General features: G+C 41.8%; 1 protein-coding gene across 1 annotated transcript in view; it reads left to right on the top strand.

The window, feature by feature from the left end:
• The window catches only part of LOC141012731 (protocadherin-1-like), a 221719-nt gene extending 197093 nt beyond the window's left edge, over nt 1-24626 (top strand). Inside the window, exon 5 of the mRNA XM_073486235.1 lies at nt 24202-24626. Within this exon, the coding sequence (XP_073342336.1) occupies nt 24202-24626 (425 nt within the window). The remainder of the gene's footprint in view (nt 1-24201) is intronic.
• The last annotated feature ends 213 nt before the right edge of the window (nt 24627-24839 follow it).

Here is a 24839-nt window from a genome sequence, read left to right as displayed (position 1 = left end):
AGTCCATTTATTAAAGCGTTAAATCATTAAATACATTAATACATGTAAATTGCATGAGCTGAAGTGTGAAGAAGATCATTTTCACAGCGGCGCCTCAGAAGTGATGCTTAAGTCAGGAATTAACTTTAAAATTCGTCACCCGGAGAGGAAGATGTTGATAAACACCACTACAGTCTCAGTCAGTGTGCTGCATTTAATCCACCGAGCAGAGGTTTCACAGATTAGACACTTCATTTAAACATTTCAACATATTTATTAACACATATATCTTTGTTCAGTGTTCTCATGCATTTAATTAAACTTTGTTAGAATATTTCGGTCCTGAAACATGATGTGAATCTCTGGTGAAACGAGGATCAAACGATGAAATTTGACTTTTCTGTTTAGTCGAGTATACTCGCAGCATTTTATACCAGCCACCAATTTTAAAAATCTGCAGCCGCAAACTGTTTTTCTTACAGAATTACAGAGAAAAGTGTACATTGTATATTTGCACATATGTTTAATGTATAAAACAGCCCTTTTTTCATACGTCAGTGGACTGATTTGCCTGATCTTCATGGGTCTTTAGACCACAGTGGAAATGCAGACAACAACAGGCTGAAGGAAGCTTTTTAGCTCTTTTTAGGTAGTTCGAACACGGTCGGCATCTCAAACCAGTGATTCACAGTCAGGGGTAACCTTTTCAGACAGCATCGTATCCAAAATCCTCTTTTGTCCTCCTCATTGTTCTGCTTTAAGGGTGATTTCTCTCTGTCCTGGATCATGAAGTTGACATGAAGGAAGCTCTGAGTTGTTGAAAATGTTGAAACACTCATCTGAGCTCAAAGCAATGAGCTTAACGAACAGCAGGGAGTCATGAGACCAGTGCAATGCAGACTTTTATCTGCCCTGTGTGTTGACTCTCAGGCTGCATACAGACTGCCTTACCTTATATTTAACAACTATGTTACACCTGCAGACAGGACTTTGGCCTTAAAAAAAGCTGTTTTTAGAGTTTATAATGATCACAAGATGACTTAATTTTGTCATGTAGACTAGCGATCATCTATCAGAAAGTATCAGGTATTTAAAGGAAACTAAAATTTCTTTAAATAACATTTTCTACTTCATCGTGTCTCTGCCTTCTAAAGCAGAAATACTTTCCTCCCTCCCAGTGTTTTTCTGTGGTATTACTGCTGATGCAAAGAGTGTTAGCAACATGGCTACAGCTAGCAGCCTGGCTGCTGTCCAAAGCAAACAACAACAACTGGAAGACAGCTGGTTGTATTAATAAGTCGGCAGGTTTTGAACGTCCGTCCGTTCACTCATGTGTTACCTCCATTTCTCTCCCTCTTCACCTTCTTTGCCTCCTCCACCAGCAGGCTTCTTTCGTCCACAGTTATTCTCGTTGTTCCACTGTTACCCGAATTCCTTCCTGTTTTGGTTGCACATGACAGACATACTTCATTTTTGCCATAATTCGTCCTTCGTTTTTCTAAATAAGATCCAGCCTGGTGTCAGACTGAATGTCACAGTGACAGTGAGGTTTATAGTGAACCAGTCCACACGAGGATGGTGTCGTTCTTCCACAGCCGTCACACTCTGACATCAGGATTCACTGCAGAATGACGTGTGGAAGTAAATACGTCGTCTTGCCATTTTTAAGATAGTAAAAGAATACATTTTTTTTATAGAAGTGAAAAACAAACCAGTATTTCTTGTGATCATATGTCAGTAGTCCGTTGTATGAACAGGATAAACATAAAACCTTAGTGCACTACTGGGGGAACATTTCAGCAACATCAAACCAACGTATAGAGAACTTTGATCAGATCTGACACTTCAGGAGGTGTGTGTGTGTGTGTGTGAGAGTGTGTGTGTGTGTGTGTGTGTGTAGCAGACATATGGTCTCTCTCTAAACAAGATGCTGTCCGGCTCTGCACGCTGCATCCAAATGAGCTCCAACACACACACACACACACACACACACACACACACACACACAGGCAAAATATGGCTTCATGTGTGCCCTCTGACCTCTCTGCAGTAGTTTAAGTGTAAGCAGACTATAAATAGAAACGGTGTGTGTGTGTGTGTGTGTGTGTTATCAGGGCGAGCAGCAGTTCTGTAGCGCTGATCTATCCCATAAGTCACTGGGGCTCCTGCTGCCTATTGATCTGGCAACCCTCCCTCACACACACACACACACACACACACACACACCATCTCATCGCCTGCCAACTTGTTCAGACACGTCGTCCATACAGATGGTCTGAAGAGATGAAGAGAGAGAAATAAAGTGGACTCATCAGCACCAACAATACCTCCGTCCAGACTCCTCCTCCTCCTCTTGTCTCTCCTCTTTTCTCTCCTCTTCCACCTCTTCCTCCTCCTCTTGTCTCTCATCTTCCTCCTCCTCCTCCTTTTGTCTCTCCTCTTCCTCTTGTCTCTCTTCCTCTTACTCTTGTCTCTCCTCATCCTCCTTCTCTTGTCTCTCCTCTTACTCCTCCTCCTCCTTTTGTCTCTCCTCTTCCTCTTGTCTCTCTTCCTCTTACTCTTGTCTCTCCTCATCCTCCTTCTCTTGTCTCTCCTCTTACTCCTCCTCCTCCTCTTGTCTCTCCTCTTCCTCTTGTCTCTCTTCCTCTTCCTCTTGTCTCTCCTCTTCCTCCTTCTCTTGTCTGTCCTCTTACTCCTCCTCCTCCTCTTGTCTCTCCTCTTCCTCTTGTCTCTCTTCCTCTTCCTCTTGTCTCTCCTCTTCCTCCTCTTTTTGTCTCTCCCATCCTCCTCCTCGTTTCTCCTCTTCCTCCTCTATCCTCCTCCTTTTGGTTCTCCTCTTACTCTCCTCTTGTTTCTCCTCTTCCTCATCCTTTTGTCTCTCCCATCCCTCTCCTCTTGTTTCTCCTCTCCCTTTTGTCTTTCCTCTTCCTCCTCTTCTTCCTCCTTTTGTCTCTCCTCTTCCTCCTCCTCTTGTCTCTCCTCTTCCTCTTCCTCTTCCTCTTGTCTGTCCTCTTCCTCCTCCTCCTCTTCTTCTTCCTTTTGTCTCTCCTCTTCCTCCTCCTCCTCCTCTTCTTCTTCCTTTTGTCTCTCCTCTTCCTCCTCCTCTTGTCTTGGACCTTTAGGTCTCACTTCTCACAGACATTCTGTCCAATCAAACACCAGTGTAAATCAATAGATAATCAATAATATAATCTAATACACAGCTGTTACACCTGTGTGAATATACAGAGCTATCAGGTGAAGTAAACACTCACTGCTGTCCTCTGAGATTCACCTGTTTACACTGAGCTGTAGGTTTTGGCTGCAGGCTCTCTGCTGACCTTTGACCCCAGTGTGGTGGCTCAGAGACACACAGAGGGACATGGTGTGTGTGTGTGTGTTAGCGGAGGGTTAGCTGTAGCCTGAAGCAGAGGATCTCTCCAGAGACTCTGTTTGTCTCTTTCTGTGCCACAAACTTTCTCATTTGTTTCAGTCCTTCAGTCCTCGTTTCCTTCACCTCACACTTCTTTGTCTCATCGTCTCTCGTCCTGTTTCTCTTTTTGTTTCTCTTGCTGTGAAAGAAAACCTGAAAATATCAACTTACTCCAGTCTGATACCTTTTTGTGTACAGTGCGTTTTGCTCGAGACGATCAATCGTTAAACCAATGGATGATCGTTTTCTGACAGATTTGATGACCACTTGGTCTCTTTGTATTTCCAGGCAGATGCACGTAACTAATCACTTAGTTACAGGGCCTATTTGTAAGAAAAGTTGGTTTTTGAGTCTCATTCCCAGCTTTTCTGAATACTGATGCTTTGGGTAAAAAAAATGTAGTACTTTTCTTCTAAATTTTTTAAGAATTGATTCTTTTATTGTTGTTGATATTTTTATGCCAAAAGATCACACTTGTACAACAAGACCATTAATTTAATTAATAATTCCCGTTAATGGACACCTCGAAGGGCGTTTTCCCGCTTATACCATGGTCACTTGGAATTTTTTTTTTCATGCATTTCGTGATCAAAATCGAGTTTTTGACTAATAGCAGGAACAATCATTACCATCCCCAAAGGTTCTTATGCAATGGAGACGATGTTCACTGCTCCAGTAAATCGGACAAACCTTAGACACGACTGAACAACAGTAGATAACCTTCATCCTTTGCCACAAGTATAACCAGAATTTTGCCCAGTTATAACACAACAAAAGAACAATCGACTCCGATTCCACATATATAATTATCTCTTCAGAGACGAGCCCAGAAAATATGAATGTTGTCAGCAATGTTTAAACCAAACTGTCTTCAGACTCAAACTGATTTGTTCCTATTTACATTATTATTCACATCTCAACACTAATGTGTTTGTGTACTCATTGAAACTTTCTTCTAACTTTTCGATTGTTTGTTTTCCATCCTGAGCTTTAAATCTTTGAGAACATGTTACCGTTCTCTTCTTTGGCATGTTGTGCACCAACACAGCCGGACTGAGTACTTTTTCCCCAAAAAACTTTTTATCTGGGATATCTGCCTCTCTGCCTCTCTGTATTGTTTTTTTAACCACACACATAAAGAATGAGTCAACTTTGATCTCAGCAGGTCTGGTCCCTCTTCCTCCCCGCTGGCTGTAGATGCTGCAGAGAGGAAGAACAAAGACTGATGGGAGATGAGGAGCCAGAGAGAAAGAGAGAGGTGCAGGTAGAAGCAAAAACTTTTAGAAAAGATGGAGAAAAGAAGTGAGTGAGCAAACAAAAGAAAGGAAGAACTAAAGATAAAAGACAGATGGACGAGAGAAGAAAAAAGTAAATGTAGTAAACAAGAATCAACAGATAAAAGGAAAAGATTTCTTTAGAAAGACAGAAGGATGGAGGAGAAGGACACTCCTGGCAGCCCTGCAGTCGTTCCGAGGTTAAATTGAAATGCTTTTAGTATTTTTCTATATCAACTTGTGAAGCCAGAGTGGAGCAGACTGGTTTTAATTCAGGAAAAACATGACAGGCTTTGTAATTTACGTCCTCAGTTGCCAAGGTTGCACCAGTCAGACACTCAGAGACCCTGAACACTTCGAAAAAAATAAAGTTTAGTTTAGATTTTTAGTTTTGTTTCTACCAAAACTCTTTTAAAAAAAGTATTTCCGTGGAGGACTTGTGATGGAGGAGAGAGCTTTAAGATTTTTAGTGTTTGATCTGCTGCCTCGAATGTTTTTCTGTCTCGTGGTGTTCCCCAAAGTTCTGTCCTTGGTTCTTTTTTTGTTTGCATCAAAAGCATATTTTATCACCTTCAAACGGACGATATGATTTGAATAAAGTTATGTCCACCCTCTTCCAAACAGGAGTTGAGAAACACAAAGTTTTTTCTAGTGTGAAATATCTTCCAAAACGCACCAAGACAAATTCAGAAAAAAACAACAGTATTTAACATGAATCTCTTCAGTAATTTATCAAGTAAACAGGCATTTCTTGACGTCAGATTCCAACCAATCACCAGAATGAATGTTAGCTGTGTACGTTGCTGCAAAACCAGAGATATGTTGAAACTTTACATTTCTTTATGTTCAGTCTTCAACTTGATTATCCAGATTTTTTCGCCACAAGCACGGCTGAAAAATTGTCCCGAGGTCTCTTCAAAAATACTCGGTCTTGTGGCCACAATCATGACTGGATATATCCCAACTTCATGTCAAAAATATCAGGGTTTTTTTGTTACCACAAACATGGCTGTAGTTGTCTCAAGGTCTCATTCAAAACACCTTGCTTTGTCAGCACAAATGCAGGAGACGTCTTGACTTCCCGTTAAAAATATCTGAACTTTGTTGCCACAAATACAACCAGAAATTGACCCAAGGTCTTGTTAAAAATACCTATTTTTGTCGCCAAAAATGCAGCTGAAGATTTCAAAAACCTAAGTTTTCGGTTACCAGAAGCAAAACTGGAAATGTCGCGACTTCTCGTAGAAAACATCCAGATTTTGTTGCCTCAAACACAGCTGGTCATGTCCCGAAGTCTCGTTAAAAATACCTGGTTTCGTGGTCACAAACATGGCTGCAGATGTCTCGTCTTTCCGTAAAAAAAGTCACCACAAACATTTCTCGTGGTCTCGTTTAAAACAAAGTTCGTAGCCTATGACGTATCGGTGGTTTGCAGAAATGTTATCCGCCAACATTGGATCCTGGTGACTGACCCTTTTGTTACATCTCTTCTAGAGAGGTGTCGTAGACAGAAACTAAACTTTACTTCCTCCTGTATACTGCAGCTCAGTTTCGTCTCTCACCAGCTGTAGTCGCGCTGAACCAGTTTTTCCACGTGAAGTTGAGTTGGTGAAGCAGTTTTCCTCCAGAGAGCAGCATCGCCGAGCTGCAGCCTCGATGCACAGTGATGGACTCGACTTCTGTTTGAGGGCTTTTAAGATTTCCAGCAGGGGAGAAAAAAAAAAAAAAAGACTCTGTCACACTTTATTTCCTCCATTAGAAAAAGGGAAGAAAAAAAATCTTCTGCAAACTTCATCTCACTGTAGAAAATGACACAAAGTCTGACAGGGAAGTTTATCTGCAGCCTTCCTGATGCTCTTTTTTCTCCTCAGTCAAATTATCTCTCTGCACAGTTTCGGTCCCTTTTTTCAAGACGATTTGAGTTTTCTCAGAGCTGCTTTCTTTCAGGATGAGGAATGTAAAATATCGCTGTTGGAATAAGGGTGCGCTCTGATGTAAATCTCTGGCGTCGTCTGAATTTATGAGTAAACATAAAAAAGAAGGGTAGTTATAATTTATTATGTTCCTCGTTTTGCTCGAGTGTCTGTGAATCTTCTTCCTGCGTTCCAGTTTTTGTGATTTCGCTTCTTTTCTCTTTCTACACTTTGTCTAATATTTGTCAAAGGCTAAAATATGGGCATGAATACGCCTAAAAATAAAAAAAAGAGTTCATCTAATTTTAAGATGCTTGAAGGACAGAAAAGAGATGAAAATTTAATTGTCCTTGTTCTTTTGTTGCATAAATTGTCTCGGGTTTCTTTTCGTCCTCAAGCCTCAACTTTTTCCATAATACAACAAAACGATTCTGGCGGTTCTTGTGGCGTAAACAGGTCTGAATTTCCCCTGAGATCGAGGCTGATTCCTCCTAAACACAACATCACGTTACCTGTGCAGCTCGTCACCGTGCCGCCCGCTCCTCAACACGCCTGTCACATGTTGTTTTCTGTGGCCGGTCATACGTGTCAGCATCAATCTGTCTGCAGCGTGAGTGGGGATATGAGAACGCATCAATCAGCCGCAGGTAGACTGTAACTGTCGGATCAAACAGGAAGTGGCTCGGAGCGGCGGCACTGACAGTCGGTTTGGAGTCGTGAAAAGACAGAAATGATCAGTGAGGAGACATAAAAACCTGCTGCTGACAAACACAAGAATACGCTCTGATGACTGATGGATACACAGACGGACAGAGCGTCTATAACATGAAAACTGTGTGAAAAATTTACTTTGTTCCCAAAACAGTAAAGTTTGGGGAACAGTTTATATAAATAAAATGCCTATTAGCAATAATAAGTGTTAATGTTAATGTTTATTGTTAGACTATTAGACATTTCTGTGGCTTTTAAAGCTTTATTATGTTTGTACATATAGTTGCATACTGTTTAGAAATTGTAAATATAACAGAGCTCAGAGCTTCAGTTTGCGGTCGTGAAGCTGTGAAATGTGATCATATCTGAATGACGGATGAAACAGCTGTAATAAGCTGCAGATTGTTTAAAAGAAAACAGATTTTCTCCTTTAATGTTTTCGCTGAGACGGAGAGACGCGGCTCTCGTGTGAATCGGCTGTCAGGCCGGACTTACACACCTGTCAACGTTGTTTTCCATGCATCAAACGATCACTAATGTTGTAGGTTTAAAGTGTTCCTGTTTGCGCCTGTCTCTTGAAGTTAACTTGCACACTCGCACATCAAGCGGGAAAGCTGAGACGGTACAACCAAACTCGGTGACCTCCTCCACGTGTTCGTCCCGACTGTAAATAACTTCAACCGAGCGGGAAAAAATAAAATTAAATAAATAAATAAAATCTGAGAAACCTGCAGATCAGATCTGAAAAAGGACAGAATTAGCGTCGAGGTGAAATAAATCTGCACAGTGAAAGAAACGCCAACCAGTCAATTATTAATAGTGCAGAGGAAGAGCGAGCGCACACACACACACACACACACTCACACACACTCGTACTTACACCCCTGTGGAATCGGCCTACTATGAAGGAAAAATTCAATTATCCTACAAAAGTGAATAAATTTGCAGCATCGCAGCCCGTGGCTGTAGCTGCCGCTGCCATCTCCCAGGATGCATTTGGGGATCGTATGGAGGAGGGGGGGCATATTAATGGGACGTGGCAATCTTTTAACTCTGTCACACTCAGAGCTGTGTGTGTGTGTGTGTGTGTGTGTGTGTGAGGAGCTGCTGATGTTCCAGTTTTAAAACATCGGACTGTTTCTGTGACTGTCTGATGAAAAAAGAAGAAATTGGGACACTCGACACCAAAACACTGAATTTAGCTTCGTTACGGAAAATTGAACTAAATTATCCAAAATTAAGCACCAAGTGAAAGTCAAACAAATATATCAAATGTCACCAAATCAGCAGTTTTACAATCAGAGAAAATGTGCTTCTTCTTTATAAAAGAAACACGGAGGAGTTACACTGAGTGGAGGAGATGTCTTATAGGATGTACCACATTCATTACGTGTTACAGATGCTTTATATTTATCATTTATTATTTTGTTTTTCTATACCTCTGTTATTTATGACTTCTACATTAACAAGCGTTGACTGATGGTGGGTTTATGTAAATGTTTCTATGTTGTGTTCTCAGTGATGCCTGGTTGGTTTCAACATATCAATAGAAAACAAATAATGTTTACCAGAATTTGATGGTATCAGATTATTTTTGTCAACTCGGCTCGGCTCGGATCTACACGTAAGACCCGGGTGAACACGCTAAATTCCAGCACGCAAAGTGATGACGCATTACCAACATCCAGTGGTGGCGCATAAATAAAGAAGGAGTTTGGGATGCGGTCTGTTAAGGACACCTCCAACACTGGACACAGTGTTGGAGGTGGAGCCCCGTTCATTCCTATACAAACTGCTCAGTGGTGTTTTGAAGCCAAAAAAGCTCAACTTCCCGGCTGTGAAAATACCTGGATCACCAACCGAGCCGGCTAGGTTCCAGTTTAGCGCCCGGCTCTATACAGCCGCTTCTTTCACAATATAAATTTATATCGTAAAAAAGTCTTTCGGGCCTGTGTGCATGTGCCATTGTTACTACCCAGTCTGGCCACAATGTCAAACTTGCTTCAGAGCCCGCTGCTTTTCTTAGTTTGTTCAGCTCACCACAGACTTTTAAACACTGTGGATAGGTTGTTTTCATACTCAAATGCACCCTGCGCAGTCAACCTCACTCCTTCAGTTTTCTAACTTTGACTTTTTAACATTGATCCAAAAACAGTTGTTTGTTTTATAGTACTGATGGTCCAACCAGGAGATTGTCATGTCCATTCAAGACAGATCCGACTGACAGAACCTCAGCTGGAAGAAAATTCCTTATTTCCTTATTTTTCCAACTCTTTGAAACTGCAGGTCATCGTAGCAAGAGTACCAGTGATTCTGGCTAGTGACACTAACCTGAACACATGGCTGACTGACTACAGTGGGGAGGATCTTTTGGAAAAGTGGACTAGTCTAAGAGACAGCGTGTCCACACAGAGACCATAATGGACTCGTTTAAAGACAAAGCATTGTCCACGTGTAAGACTGTATTCGCCTCTTCTACAGGACACTTTGTCTTTTCACATTATTTATATGATATATATAAAAAAGTTTGAATGTGCAGAGGGCAGCCATTTTACAACAATCTGTCCTGAAACATCATATTTTCATATTTTACAATAGTGAGTCAATTCTTATTCACTGAAGAAGATCTACTAACACCAGACTGTCTGTTTGGACTCAGTGAGACTTCTCCGCCGAGCAACAACACAGTAAATGTATTCTGCAGTTAAATCTGGCAACAAGAGTCCATATACATAAACATAAATGTGTCTGGAAATGAGAATCTAATACAATCGTTGGCCCACTAGTTGATCATTTATCTCAGTAAACGAGACAAGAAGAACCTTTATCCAATCAGACTGGGATGCCCTGCAGTGGCTGCTTTACAGCACGAGCACCTTCTGCATAAAAATGGAGAGAGTGAGACCTCGTCTGTGAAAAAAATGAGGCGGTGAGCGAGTTTCCCTTTAAAGAGATGCAGATGTGCTGCGGCTGCCAGCTCGAGCCCAGCCAGGATTTGTGTATTCAGGTCAGTTTGTGCATTCAAAGCAAACACAAGCCATGTTCCTCAGCATCTTTAATGACCTCTCTCTCTCACACACTCATATATTCTCTCTCTCTCACACACACACACACACACACACACTGCAGGGTGCAGTGGTCAAATATTAATGGCCAGGAGAAGCTGCTGTGTTATTGTATTTGATATAGCTTCAGGCGCTTTCTATTGCACTTGCTTTGGTTCGTTCTCGGCCGCGCTCTCAAAGACAAAATGCTACAAATAAAGAATCGGGTCGGTTCTTTCTGCTCTGGAGCCGCATCGCCGATCTGATGTCCGGGTGGTTTCTATAAAGCTGTCCAGTGTAGTGCTGCAGATCGTTAATTAATTATAACCAGGAGCAGTTTTCCTCCTGACTTTAGACCAGATGCTGCTTGGACGAGGTGCCGGAAGTCTCTGTGAACATACGGGTCAGGATGGCGCCGGTGGCAAAGCGGCGTTGCATCACGCTGAGCTTCTGATGAAACAACACTCGCAGCAGTTACTGCAACAATGACACACTGGGCTCAATTATGGTGCTCAATCTTCAGGACCTGATTTTAAATTCTAGCAGAGATCCCAGAGTTTCCAAACATCTCAAATGTGCACGGTGGAATTTTTGGGAAAGTTTATGAAACCCATGCAACTTTTCTGCAAAACCCAGAAACGACGCTTTAGGTTCAATTTTCGACGCGTCAGATACAGCCGCCTGATCGAGACGCTGTAGTTGCCCCTCTAGTGTAACTTCTTGAGTGGACCCTCTAGTGTGGTAGGAGTTGGGGGCGGTTGGGTCAGCGTTGCCAGACGGGAAATATTAATATATTGTACCAGAGGCCTAAAATAAAAATATTTTGGGGAAACTTATCCTACACGAGTCATAACCATGAGAATAAATATGTATAAATGTGCAATTTTAAAGAATACGTTTATAATAAAAAAACGGGCCTACTGGTGCTCCACCATCATCATCGCCTTCACCAAACATACGTGAGACATATAGGATCTATATTTTGATGTTCTGATCATGTCAGGAAGTGAATGAAAACAAGCAATCCACTAGTATATACACACAAGAATATATATCATAGAGGGAAGACATTTAATATATAGATAGTATGAAAACATAACAAAGAGGTGCCTCTATTTGTCCTCTACAGGGCACCATATTTACAATTGGAGATACAAGGTACATAGATAATGTTAGGTAAAGTAAGGTTAGGTTTAGAGACGTAAATAACTTGGTAGAGATCATGTTAAAGTACCTGGTTGTGACTCTTGTTGAAAATATCCAGTGGTTTCACGCTAACAAGTGTTGAAACACAGTCTTGAACAGTGGTCTCTGGCTTGGCAACCTTCTTTGGTTAGGTTAAGGCACAAAAACCTCTTGGTTAGGGTTAGAAAAACATTATGTCCGGACTTAAAATACCTGGTTTTGTTGCCAAAAAACGAAGCTGGAAAATTTTTATTGAAGTGTCATTAAAAATGTCCAGTGATGTCACGCAAACAAATGTTAAAACATAGGCACGAACAGTGGTCTTTGGCTTGTCGGCTGTCACGCCGATGTGACACATATGACTTGAACAAATTGAACTTGTATGTGGTTAGCGGACATGTTTTATTCTGTCGATTGGAAAAAGAAAACTGGACGGAAAAGAAGGAGAAACATGATATTTTGAAACAATTCTGACCAAATGTATTTTTGGATAATAGTGAATCAGATTTGGGGGTTTTAGTTTCAGTTCGTGTCCGACAGAAAATGCAGTAAAGGACGTAAAGAAGGACAGACTTTTTAGATACGAGCTGATTAAAATATGTTCGAAAACAGAAAGTAAAGGCAGCACACAGCCACCACAGCAAGTTCTCCAACATGGCCGACCTGCAGTCAGACAGACATTTTCCTCTCCACCTCCTCTCTTCTCTCCACTCTTTCCTCCCTCCATTGCTCCGTGACGAGGTCAGATAAACCCTCACACGGTGGACTGCTGGTTGGGTGGACACCGGGGGTTTTAAAGCAGGAAATGGATTTATACCTCACAGGAAGCAGTGGGGAGGTAGAGGAGGAGGGAGGTGGGGAGACTAATTTTAAACATGTCAGTCAATACGTCGATGTCACCAGCAGGAGCAGGAGGAGACGCTGCCGCCACTGTTAGATAAAAAACCAGAGAAAACCCATCGGAGCGAGAAGCAAAAGAAGAAAAATCAAAGTCGAGACTCTTTTATTTCTCTTTTTTTCTGCCTGTTTGGTTTTTGTTCTGCCTTCAGAAAGAGTCAGAGGGTGAATTAATTTTGGATTTGGAAAACGAGTAAGGAGGAAGGAGTAGATGTCTGTCTAATAACTGCAGGAGGAGGAGGAGGAGGAGGAGGAGGAGGGGTGTAGTTTTGACTTCTGAAAGCATCAAATGTTGATGTTTGAGAAAAAAAAACAAACAATCTTCATCTTCATCTCTCTCTCCTGCTAATTAGTGAAAGAACGAGTGACATTTAAATATCTATAATTCCTTTTTTCTTTCCCTCCGTCTTTGAGACAAATCTATGTCTCCTTTTCCTTCATTTTCTGCCAAACCCGACTCCTCTTTCCCCACCTTTTTGTCTTCTCTCCACTTTCATCTCCCCCTCACCTCCCTCCCTCCCTGCCTCCCTCCCTGCCTCCGTCCCTCCTCCCCTTCGTCCTCTTTCCCAGCTCTGTGTCGATTAATTAATTGCCGGCTAATTTAATTTCTCAAAAAGTAATAACTTGTTTAAGCATGAATAAAGACTGACAAGGCAAAGTTCTAATCTGCCCAAAGTTTAATTAGAGCCGGCAAGGTTTCAACACCGAGCCAGACTGGGGGGTCAGAGAGAGAGAGAGGGGGAGGAGGGAGGAGATGGAGTGATGAAGGGAGATGCAAACAAAGAAAAGAGGAAAAGGAAGCAGGAAACAAAGGAAAAGAAATAAAGAAGATAAATACCAAAACATTCTAGCCATCAGCAAAAACCTGAATTTACGTCTGAATAAAAAGTTGTATTTCCTGCTGTAATCAGGGCAGCGAGCAGAGCAGAGCGACCAACATGTTTCCGGGATTAAAAAAGAAGAGAAAAACAAGGAGGAAATGGACATGTTTTAAGGAATAGTATATAACAATTCCAACAGTTAACTCCTTCTCAAACCACAAAGTGTTCATCTGAAAGCTTTAAAGCTGTATGTAGGTGTATTTCATAACTTTAAACAAATCCAGGGTAGCTTCCAGTCTTTATTCTAAGTTAGGCTAACCACACCCTGACTCTTTAAGGAAGAGCTCAGCAAAAAAAATTAAAACTCGTCAAAGTCATCATCTCCTCCCTCCATGCTGATATAAAGTCAGGTGAAGTCTCGTAGTCCACAAAACATTTCTGGAGCTTCACAGTAAAACAGAGTTGCAGCATTCTGCTAAACAACTGAAGTAGCTGGAGACTTGATTTAAAACAGAAAAACAAGAAAAATAAGAAACAAACTCTAAGACACCATTAAAACATTGCTGAATTAGCTATTAGCACTTACCGTTTGCAGTGTACTCACATATGTACAGACAACTATCACTGGATTACTTCGATACTGAAGAAAACTTAAAAACATGATGTTTCTAAGGCAAGTTTTTGCACATAAAAGCAGCGTCTTTTCTGAGGACTTCTAAGCAGATTTATGGCGTCATCATCTCCTCCCTCCATGCTGATATAAAGTCAGGTGACGTCTCGTAGTCCACAAAACATTTCTGGAGCTTCACAATAAAACAGAGTTGCAGCATTTTGCTAAACAACTGAAGTAGCTGGAGACTTGTTTTACGGAAAAAACAACCAAAGAAACATCAGATGTCTCCATACAGCTCTTCTGGTGTAATCACAGTCTGCAGAAGCCCCGAGATCAGCCTCCAACCTATATTAAGCTGAAATCTTCACTGTAGCTGATGAGCTAAAAGCGTTAGCACGACCATCTGTCAAGGGCGTAAATACTGTCTTTTTAAATCAACACGGTCCTGGAGAACACTTGATTGTGATTGGCTCGAAGGCTCTCAGTCATTGGCAGTCCAAATGAATAAATATAAAAAATGATGTGGACAGCTGTTTATACTTGAGGATAACTACTTGACAAAACAGATCTGACCATAAACTTTAGTCCATTTATGACCTGCGAGTGGTGACACATGAAAAGTCACCAGTTCTTTAGATTAATCTCATGTTGATTATTAATATCTGTACCAACTGTCGTCACAATCCAAATATTAGTCAGGATATCTGACTTTGGACAGAGTGATGTAGATATTTGTACCTCGATAATGAATTTTTAATCCGTGTTATCTCTTTGATTATGTTGGAAAGTTCAGTTTGATAATTACAGTGTTTTATTGTTGCCGATCATTTTAAAGTCAGGCTATGTAATAGTTTTTGGAACAGCTTGTAAAATCAGAGAGCATCACACACCGACACACCGGGAACACACTGAACCTCTGATGGATAGAACAAGTGAGACAGGAGTGTGTGAGTGTGTGTGTGTGTGTGTGTGCATCACTGAACTGAGGATTTGTATTGAGGTGGAGTGTGACCATGAATACAGATTGAGGTTTACAGCGGTGTGTGTGTGTGTGTGTGTGTCAGTAGAAAACAACACTGTTGTTCTTTCAGAGACAAATCTAAACTAAATATGATGTCTGGTGGGAACATTATAGAGTCTGAGGTCATGACACGATATGAAGGTGGAGCTCCACTTCAGGTTTCTGTTCTTCAGGAGCAGGTGAGGTTCTGCGACACATTAGGAGAACCTGATAATTTGATAAAGGAGCTGTCTTAATGAAGCGTTTACAGGTAGCGTGCTTGAGATGAGGGCAGCGACGGATGTGTGCTTACACCGGTGATGACACCTGTGAACAACAAACAAACAGATTTAATGAAGCACAGTTGGTAGAAACATGTTTCCTGACGGTGTGGCCGTACAGACGACTGATGGGAACTGTGTCCTGTTTACTGTACAGAGCACAACACTTACTGTCTGCCATGTTATTAACAGTCTGAATCCTGTGTGAGATTCATGCACCATATGAATCCCTCAAGAAATCAACAATGAAATGAAAGCGTCTGTCGCTTGTACACCACCGCCTACGGAAGCCCTGAGGGCCAAGTGAAGAATTTAGTTTCCTGGTGATCCATTTTTTTCCCCCCCAAGTCTGATCTAAATTGTTTTCTCTCCTGTGTTTATGATTTAAGAACTGGTGGGAAAAACAAGTTTGGCCAAGATAATCTTTATAAGTTCCTTAACATTGTTCGTTGCTCGTTGCTGCTGGTCTTTTGAAGTCGGTTTGGTGTTTCTTGTTTCTAACAGACGTGTTTTGTCCTGTTTATCAGCTTGTTCTGTATCTACTGGAGGATGTTTGTTGAATTTCCTCATCCTGGATGTCTTGTTGTTTTCATGAGCTATCTTTGGTCAGGTTTCAGCGTCACGTCTGACCTGTCTCCCTGTCAGGACAGATATTTCAGATGTCATATCACCTGATCCGACAGTACGAGCACCCTAACATGTTGAAGAACAGACATGTATCTGCATCATGGTTACATCCTCCAGGGAATGAGTCTAACATGTCTTTAAAACTAAGGTATGCTGGTGTGTGTGGGCTGTTGGCGTCAGCACTGATTGCAGCGGGGGAAGCAGCAGCATGTCGTTTGCTTTCTCCTGGATGTCTTTGAGCGTTCAGAGTAGTTGCACCTCCTCTCACTCCTCTATTGTTCCTATAAGATAAATTGGAGCTATTGTCATCGACAGAGAAAAGGCATTAATTGAAGGTTTTCCTGCTGCAGCTTAAACTGCATCATGAACGCACGCACACACACACACACACACACACACACACACACACACACACACGAGCGAGCTTCAAAGTAATTAAACACATTAACACTTCAAGCAGAAGCAGAAAAAATAGGAGCTCTCTTTTGTGTACATTCGCTTCCATTTATCACCGAGGACTGAGCAGCGAGAGGGGAAGCACGAGGATTTAGCATATCTCTGCGACTAAAGTGATGGAGCGGAAAAGAAGAGGAAGAAGAGGAGGAGGACGAGGAGGAGGAGGAGGAGGGGGGAAAGGGAAAGAGGGAGCCAATCCGCCCGGGCTCTTTACTCTAGTCGACAGCGTAAAATGTCAGATACTCATCTGGAAATTATTTTCATTTCATACCACTGACATCTTCCCAAGCGGGGACTCTGAAATCTAATTAGTTTGACCGGAAAATGGTGACCAAGGTAGCGGAGTGTATTATGCAGAGAGAGAGGCCGTCAGGGCGAGCGAGGGTCCCTGGGGTTAACTGGAACTCAGGAGTGCAGATAAGGGCTACAGGGGGAAAAACTCAGGAGGGCTACTCCATTTTAAACAGCCTTGACTAATAGAGGCAACCTTGAATCCGAACGTTACGGCCCTGTGACAGCGCCGCCGCCGCCAAGCCTCGCTGAGGGTGCTGAGGAGAGAGGAGAGATAGCACTTCCTCCTCCAGGGGTTACCGTAGAACTTTTCAAATTTCCCTCAAGTACTGATGAGGAACCCAACATCAGCGACCAGAGCTACCGCCACATCCGCCATGTTCATCACAACCACTGATGTGACACGTACAGACTGAACACACTGATGATGGAGCTGCTAACAAAAATATGTTAAATGTATTCTCCTTTGTAAAACTAACAGTTAATACTTATTATTGTATTAATCAACCGTTAGTTAATGCTTATTACTATATTAACTCATGTTAACAGAATCTTTATTAACTGTTAAATAATGTTAGTAACTTAGTTAACATGAACACCATTAGCAAATGATTACCATACATATATGTTGTTGATTAACTGTTAGTTAATGATTATTATTGTATTAATTGACGTTACTTAACACTTATTACTATATTAACTTATCTTATCTGCATTTTAATATCAAATAATGTATAAATTAGTGCCTTAGTTAACATGAATAATATAAGAATAAGTAAATGTTGATGGGAAACATTAGTTAACTGTTAAGTAACAGTTACGTAATGCCTATTATATTAATCAACTGTTAGTTAATGCTTATTACTATATTAACTAATGTTAACAGCATCTTCATTAACTATTAATATAATGTATAAATTATAAATTTGGTGAACATGAAATCCACATTAGTCAAGAGTTATCTAACTGTTAGTTAATGCTAATTACTTTATTACTACATTAACTAATGTTAATAGCATCTTTATAAACTATTAACTAAGTTATTTAACAAACAGCATTAGTAAATGACTACTAGAAAACATAAGTGACTGTACATTAACTGTTAGTTAATGCTTAATGCTATGGTAACAAATGTTAATAGCATCTTTATTGACTATTGAATACTGTATACTTTCACACATTAGTTAACTTGTTAGTTAATGCTTATTACTACATTAACTCATGTTAATAGCATCTTTGCAAACTATCAGTGTATACATTAGTACTGTAGTTATCATAAGCACCATTACTAAATCATTACTAAACACATGAGTTTACTCCTAATTAACATTTCTGGTTAACAGGTTAATATTAGTAGTAAATTGTGACAGAATTGCCCAACATGGATGTAATTCCTGTGGATACTGAGCTGCATGTATGCAGTGGTTAGAAGTGTGGGACACTGAACAGCTTGTGGCGGCCATACACACAACACCTGCGTCCTTTGACAGCAATTAATTTAATTTTAATGGACCCCTGGCCAGTTGTTGTTCAGGTGTCTCACCCTGGAACAAAATGTAGATCTATCGACTAACATGGCCTTTAAAAAACAAAACAATTAATAGATTATAACAGCACAAAAAAACAAGACTTCATCAAGGTACCAAAAGAAAACGGCCATTAAAAAGAAAGACGAAACGTTCCAACAGAATGTGTGTGATGCAAGCGTGTTTAATTGTTGAGGTGACAGAGGTGTCAGATGATTGGATGTTTGAGCTGCAGTCAGTAATGAAAGGGAAGCAGCAGTAAACACTGCTTCGTCAGCATCTGATCAGCCTTCATATCTCCTTTGATGATGATCCAGGCTGCAGGCGAGCAGCGGCGGCGGCGGCGGTGGAAGCCCGTTCGTGTCCACCACTAGAGGAAGGCCTTATTAGCCAAAATCGTTATTGATCTTTACATCTTAGCCACAACCCACCCTAACCGCCCAAACTCTTCCTCCTGTCATGCTCGCCAATTAGCTCCATCTCAAACCGGAGCCAATTTGTTCTTGTGCTTAATTAGGACAAACACGACCCCCATCAGCCCGCCGCTAAATCCTGTGATTAGAGCTACAGATCGCCGCGCTGAGGGTCACGCTCTGATTGGCCCCCAGTCTCTGTTTTATAATTAGTGATTGTTATATATTGAGCCATATGTCGAGTGCATATTGAGGAAGTTTTGGTTCAGTCAGCTCATACTGACAGCTTGTGTTCATACTTTCATGTAAAATACATTAAAACTAATGACTTCCTGTCTCTATAGAAATATAGAAACAAACTCTGCAAATTCTTGAATAGTGACGTGGATTTTATTTGAAACAGGATTATGTCATATTTCAAATTTCCCGTTTTTGTCAGTAAACTTTATGACATTATCGTCCTGTGTTAACACACTCTACAGCTCCTCCATGTTTATCTAAAATGTACATTTCCACTAATTCTATCAGTATATCGCCATTTTGTTTTCAACCTCAGGTAAGCTCTTGTCGATTACACCACGCTTCCTGCTGTAGTATGCACATAGAAGTTTCACATTAAAAGGCTTTTTTTTTTTCACAGAAACTTTGCCGTTTCAGTGTCATGTTGTTTTTGGCAAATTTTCAGTGGACAGAAACCTTTAATTTAATGTCTTTTATTGTGAAACATTTGCAGGAATGTGTTTTTTTCTCCTAAAAAAACCCCAAAACAAAACAAAAGGTTGACTTTGTGTCACACATGAAAAAAAGGAAAAGTTCTGAAAAATGTTTTCTACCAAAACTTTTTTTTCACTCTGCTTCTTACAAATAACACGAAAAAAAATTAAAACTGTAAATTATTTTTCCTAAAAATTCTTTTCACTTGGTTTCACACATAAAAACAAAATTCTCCCCCGAAAATTATTTTAGCATTACAAAAAAATCTCTCATTTGTATGTATTTACACATTAGTGCTAACGTGCAACTACTATAAAAACATGTCAAAAGTGGGGAAAAAGAGTAGAAACGTACATTTATATTACTATAATATCTATATATATAAATCTTAGTCTGAGTATATGTATGTGACATATGTGTGACATGCTTTTATTGGAGATAAGGCGTATCACAGGCAGGTTGTAGCTGAAGCAACAGTTTGATCCCATCGTGTCACTACAGGACTGACTGAACAGAGGGTTCGCTTCCTGTTTATCTCACCTTGTACTCATAAACATCACCTGCTCAAAGATGGCTCCCCTGAGAAAGACGCTCCACTCTGACAAGTGTCAGAGAGCTCGTACATGAGACAAACACAAACACACAGAGTGTAACTTATGGAAGAACTGTCCTATCTTTATTCAAGAGCGTAGATTTTCAGTTTGAGAGCATGATTTCATTCCTTTTCAGTGACACAGCTCCTTCTCGTGCTCAGATTTATTCTCCTCATGCTCACATTTTGTGCTCGCACTGAGATGTTTGCTGCTTTCTTTCAAAATGTGTGCTTGAACTCAAAAATCACATGCTTGTGCTCACACATCTTCTTCTAGCACACAAAAATTTCACTCGCATTCAAATATGTCCTGTGCTCAGATCTAAAGTCTGCGCACTCAAATTTAATGTGCACGCACTCAGAACAAGCACCTCCTCTCCGGTTGAGGAGTCTGCTCAGACTCAAGGCTGTCCCTCCCTGCACTCAAAATATTGTGTTTCACCAGCCAATAGGGGACAGCTAGAGTGTGGACCAATCAAATGACGGATGCCGCCTTGGGTGCGTTCCTTCGCACTTTTTTTGAGCGCTCCATAGGGGCGGGTATATGGTCTGTTTGTAAAACTGCTTCTCTCAAAATACACCAATTTACCATATTAGCCAGCTATTTGAATCGTCACCTATTTAAGACGCCAGCATATTTATGTATAATTCATCTTAAGTAATCCTAAAAAGAGTTATCGTAGTTTAGATTTTTTTCAATTTAATATTAGCAGATATATGTTATATAGTATAAATACTCACAACAGCGTATGAATGTTAAGATAGTCGAGTGGTTAAGTACACTGCCAGATGTTGCATTTTAAACCACACAGAGTCGCCACATTATCGCCGCAGCGGCGGTTCACCAATTCTCCGCCGTTGGTTGTTCACACAGAGCCGAGCAGCTCTGGCGTAAAAGACGAACCAGAGTATTCACACAGAAAGCCGGCGCCCGCGTGACGGTACATGTCATGAAGATGACGTGTGTGTTTTTTTCAACGGGTTCCCCGTGTCCTCCTGTTAATCTAAACATGTACCTGCTGACTGTTTAGAATCATATTGATGCTGTTATAATGTGTTGTGATTGAGATCCTGACCCACCAAACATCCTACGTTTTTCTCTGAATTACATAATTACATAATCACCATCAGTAAACAGGAGACTGTCTGACTCTTTCACTGGCGGGGAGGGAGGCTGTTTTCTGGGGGGAAAGTTCACTGAAGTCTCGGTCGGGAGGGCTGACCGTCGTGGTGATTTTTTACACCGTGACATTTCTCTATAATTTGTTGAGTGATGGACCTGTTCAGTTATCAGACAGTGAACCACATAATTTGGTAAATTGGTGTATTTTGAGAGAAGCAGTTTTACAAACAGACCATATACCCGCCCCTACGGAGCGCTCAAAAAAAGTGTGAAGGAACGCACCCAAGGCGGCATCCGTCATTTGATTGGTCCACACTCTAGCTGTCTCCCTATTGGCTGGTGAAACACAATATTTTGAGTGCAGGGAGGGACAGCCTTGAGTCTGAGCAGACTCCTCAACTGGAGAGGAGGTGCTTGTTCTGAGTGCGTGCACATTAAATTTGAGCGCGCAGACTTTAGATCTGAGCACAGGACATATTTGAATGCGCGCAAAATTTTTGTGTGCTAGAAGAAGATGTGTGAGCACAAGCATGTGATTTTTGAGTTCAAGCACACATTTTGAAAGAAAGCAGCAAACATCTCAGCGCGAGCACAAAATGTGAGCATGAGGAGAATAAATCTGAGCACGAGAAGGAGCTGTGTCACTGAAAAGGAATGAAATCATGCTCTCAAACTGAAAATCTACGCTCTTGAATAAAGGTTGGATAATTCTTCCATATAACTGAAGTGAGGAGGGGAGCGCAAAGACAACTGATACTCAAAAAACACAGAGTTGTTTTTCAGGCTAAACTTATCCTTTATCTAACCATGAAGGTCAGAAAGTTTCCAACAGCATTTCTAGGCACGAGCTCAGGGGTCAGAGGTCACAGTTGCTGTTCACAAAGTTTCCCTGCAGGCTTCAGTCCGGCTGAACTTTGTCTGCTGAGTCCTTCCTCTCTCATTGTTCCGTTGTGAGTCAAGTTTAGAGTTTGTTCAGCCATGCAGCTCCGAGGGCATCCGTGCTCTATAAGCCTCCTGCTGACACGACGTTCAGAGGCAAAGCACTTATTAAACAGCCGCTCTGAACTCGGCAGCCTCTCGCACATGACTTAACATTTTTGCAAGCACCTTGCTTTTGCATGGGAAGTGCTTAAAAACTCAAATCCACGGCAGCGGCGGGCGTGAGAATGTGGGGAGGGGAGGGGGAAAAAAAAAGAGCCGGAGCGCGGTCGCTACTCAGCACTCCGCGGGATTAGAATGTACACATCAACCCGCAAACAGACAGAAAAGCCGACTGTAGCTCCTTTTGCAAAAAGGAGGCAATGAATTTAAATTATGCATGAAGCAGAGGGCATTTTGGGAAATAAGCGCCATTCCCCCGGAGAACCAGCACCCCCTCCGCTCCCCCTCCAGCCTCCAGCCTCCGGTATCAAAGAATGATCTAATGTCACGCACAGAAGAAAGGTTACTTTCTGCATACGCATTGATATTTCTGCTTCCATCTCTGACCTTTTTCAATTCTAAGCTGTGATTTTTTAAATGCGAACTCAGCCCTGCATCCATCTGTCTGTCAGCTCCTGTCTGTCCGTCCGCCTGTCTGTCTCCGAGGCTCAGGATTAGAGTCAGGAAACAGGAGAAAACGAGGAACTGAAGGGGAGAAATCCCAACGTTCATATTCACAGAAGACAGAAATTAAATATTTTATAAAACATCCTCTGTCTCTGTCACCTTTCATCCCGTCATTTCTTGCAGGTAAATGAAAAACGTTGTTATTATTTTGCCTTAATTGGCTGTTTGTGCAACATAATTAACGTTTTAACGAATCCGAGCGTGTTTTTTTTCCACCCTTAAATCAGCTGATCCTGTTTCACGCTCAGCGCCCGCACCGTTTGATATGTGGTTTCCAAATTTCAGCGACAAATTAAGCGACATTCCTGGCACTTTGTGAACTATTAGTGACTTTAAAAATACACACTGCGCTTTAATTAATTTCCCTCAAATGGAGAGCTGTGTGTGTGTGTGTGTGTGTGTGTGTGTGTGTGTGTGTGTGGATAAAGGGATAATGATATCTCCTCATTCTTGCCAGCCTGTACACATGCTGAACTGTGACACTGCTCTCAGGTTTTGTTGGTTTTTAGGGGGGGGGAAGCAACATTTACACAGATCTGTGCACACAGAAATACCAATATTTGTGACTGGAAACCTTTTTATCTGTCTTCTGTCAAACACACTTCTATTTACAGTCAACTTTAACTCTTAAATGTATTGTCTCAAAGGGATTTCTACTGCAGCCAGGCATTAAAACAAAAATCACAGAGCACAAACAAACAAGACGACACAGAAATAAACATGAAAAATATCAATAGATACAGACGGACCAAAGACAAGAAGACAAACTGACAAAATAAAATAAAGATAAATCTTATTTCCTGAAACGTTTGAACAACTCCCATAATCCATCTGTCCTTTCTTCACCAATTTCTTCACCAGTCTGTCCAATCTAGAGTCCAAATCTGGTCAAAGTTCAGTCACAGTTTTGTTATGTGTGAAGGGTTTTCTAGGATCAACTCTTAAGCTTTACTTCGTTTACAGCAGACAGACACAGTTAGAGACTAGCTGGCGAACATTGTGGAGCATTTAGCAGCTAAAGAGACAGAGATATTTTCCTCAGGAGTTGGTGGAGACCAAACAGAGCCAAAAGACAAATATTGAACTTCGATGTTGTTGCTTTGTGTGTCTGCTGGATGACGTGATTGCAAAGGCCAAAAAACACAATTTTACAGACCATCTTCACACTGCGGCCGTTTTCCTTTAAAGTCACACTCAAGGTGGGAAGCTCAAATGTCGTACTGCAGGTATCAAGGTTGCAAGTTGTACAAACATAGTGAATCGAAACGTTACGTTGCAACTTCGATCCATTTACATCCAGTGTGTTTTACTTCCAAGCTAAAATAAATGTGTTGGACAAATTTATACCTCTCGTCATATTGTGTAACATTTTCAGAAGCTAATGTTAATGTAGCTCTAACAGTAGCTAATCGGTTATCACATATGTTTTTGTCCCTTGAAATAACTGGTGTCCCTCCAGATTTTACTACAAGTCGTCTTTTCAGTTGCTTCTCAATCAGAGAGCTGAGAAATGATAGCAGTTTGTCAGATTTCCTTTGTTAAAACGACTTGCAACCCTGAGCTTGACATCGGAGGAAGATGGCGGCAGTGTGATTATGGTCTATGTCTCTTTTTCCCGAGAGAACTCATCAGCTTCATGTCCATCTCAGACCTTTTAATCCTCTGTTGTTGTTTCCAGATGTCTCATCCTTTTCTTTCTCTTTGTCTCTTTGTCTCTGCAGACCTCAGGCCTCTTCCCGACGTGGCGATGACCGGTAACTGCACCCACGAGTGCACCGAGTTCGGCCACTCCGACTCCTGCTGGATGCCCGGCCAGCCTTCTCCCACCCGCAAGGTGCCCAAGAACGCCCCCAAGCTCTCCACCTTTGTGCCTTACCAGGAGATGGATGGGCAGGAGCAGCTGATGGCCAACGGCAGCCCCAAGCCCCTGACGACAGAGGAGCGCGGGACAGGAAGTGGCGGCAGCAGCAGTTCCAAAGTGGCCAACATGCGGTTCATGACGCCCTACAGCAGTGCCTACCCAGGGGGCGGAGACTCGTCCGGTAAAGACTGTGGGCTGGAGGAGATCCCACTGAGCCAGTCGGTGGAGTACCACTCGGCCACCACTCCGACCGGCCAGACCTCCAAGAGGGAGATCTACCTGTGAGGGCGCAGCTCTCCACCTTAACCACCACCCCCCAACCCCCGACCCCTTCCTCTTCATCATCCCCGTCGCTGCTCGCCACCACCTGTCCCGTCCCTTCACTGCCGCCCCCTGTGCCTATTACTCGCTGTGCCGCAGCACCGACGCCCCTTCTTCCTTTTTATAACTGCATCCACCGTACAAGGCTTTAGACCCTCGCCCACCTCGCCCCACTGA

The sequence above is a fragment of the Pagrus major genome, chromosome 18 (genome assembly GCF_040436345.1).
Source record: "Pagrus major chromosome 18, Pma_NU_1.0".
Classification (NCBI taxonomy): Eukaryota; Metazoa; Chordata; class Actinopteri; order Spariformes; family Sparidae; genus Pagrus; species Pagrus major.
This window is presented reverse-complemented; position numbering and strand designations above follow the sequence as displayed.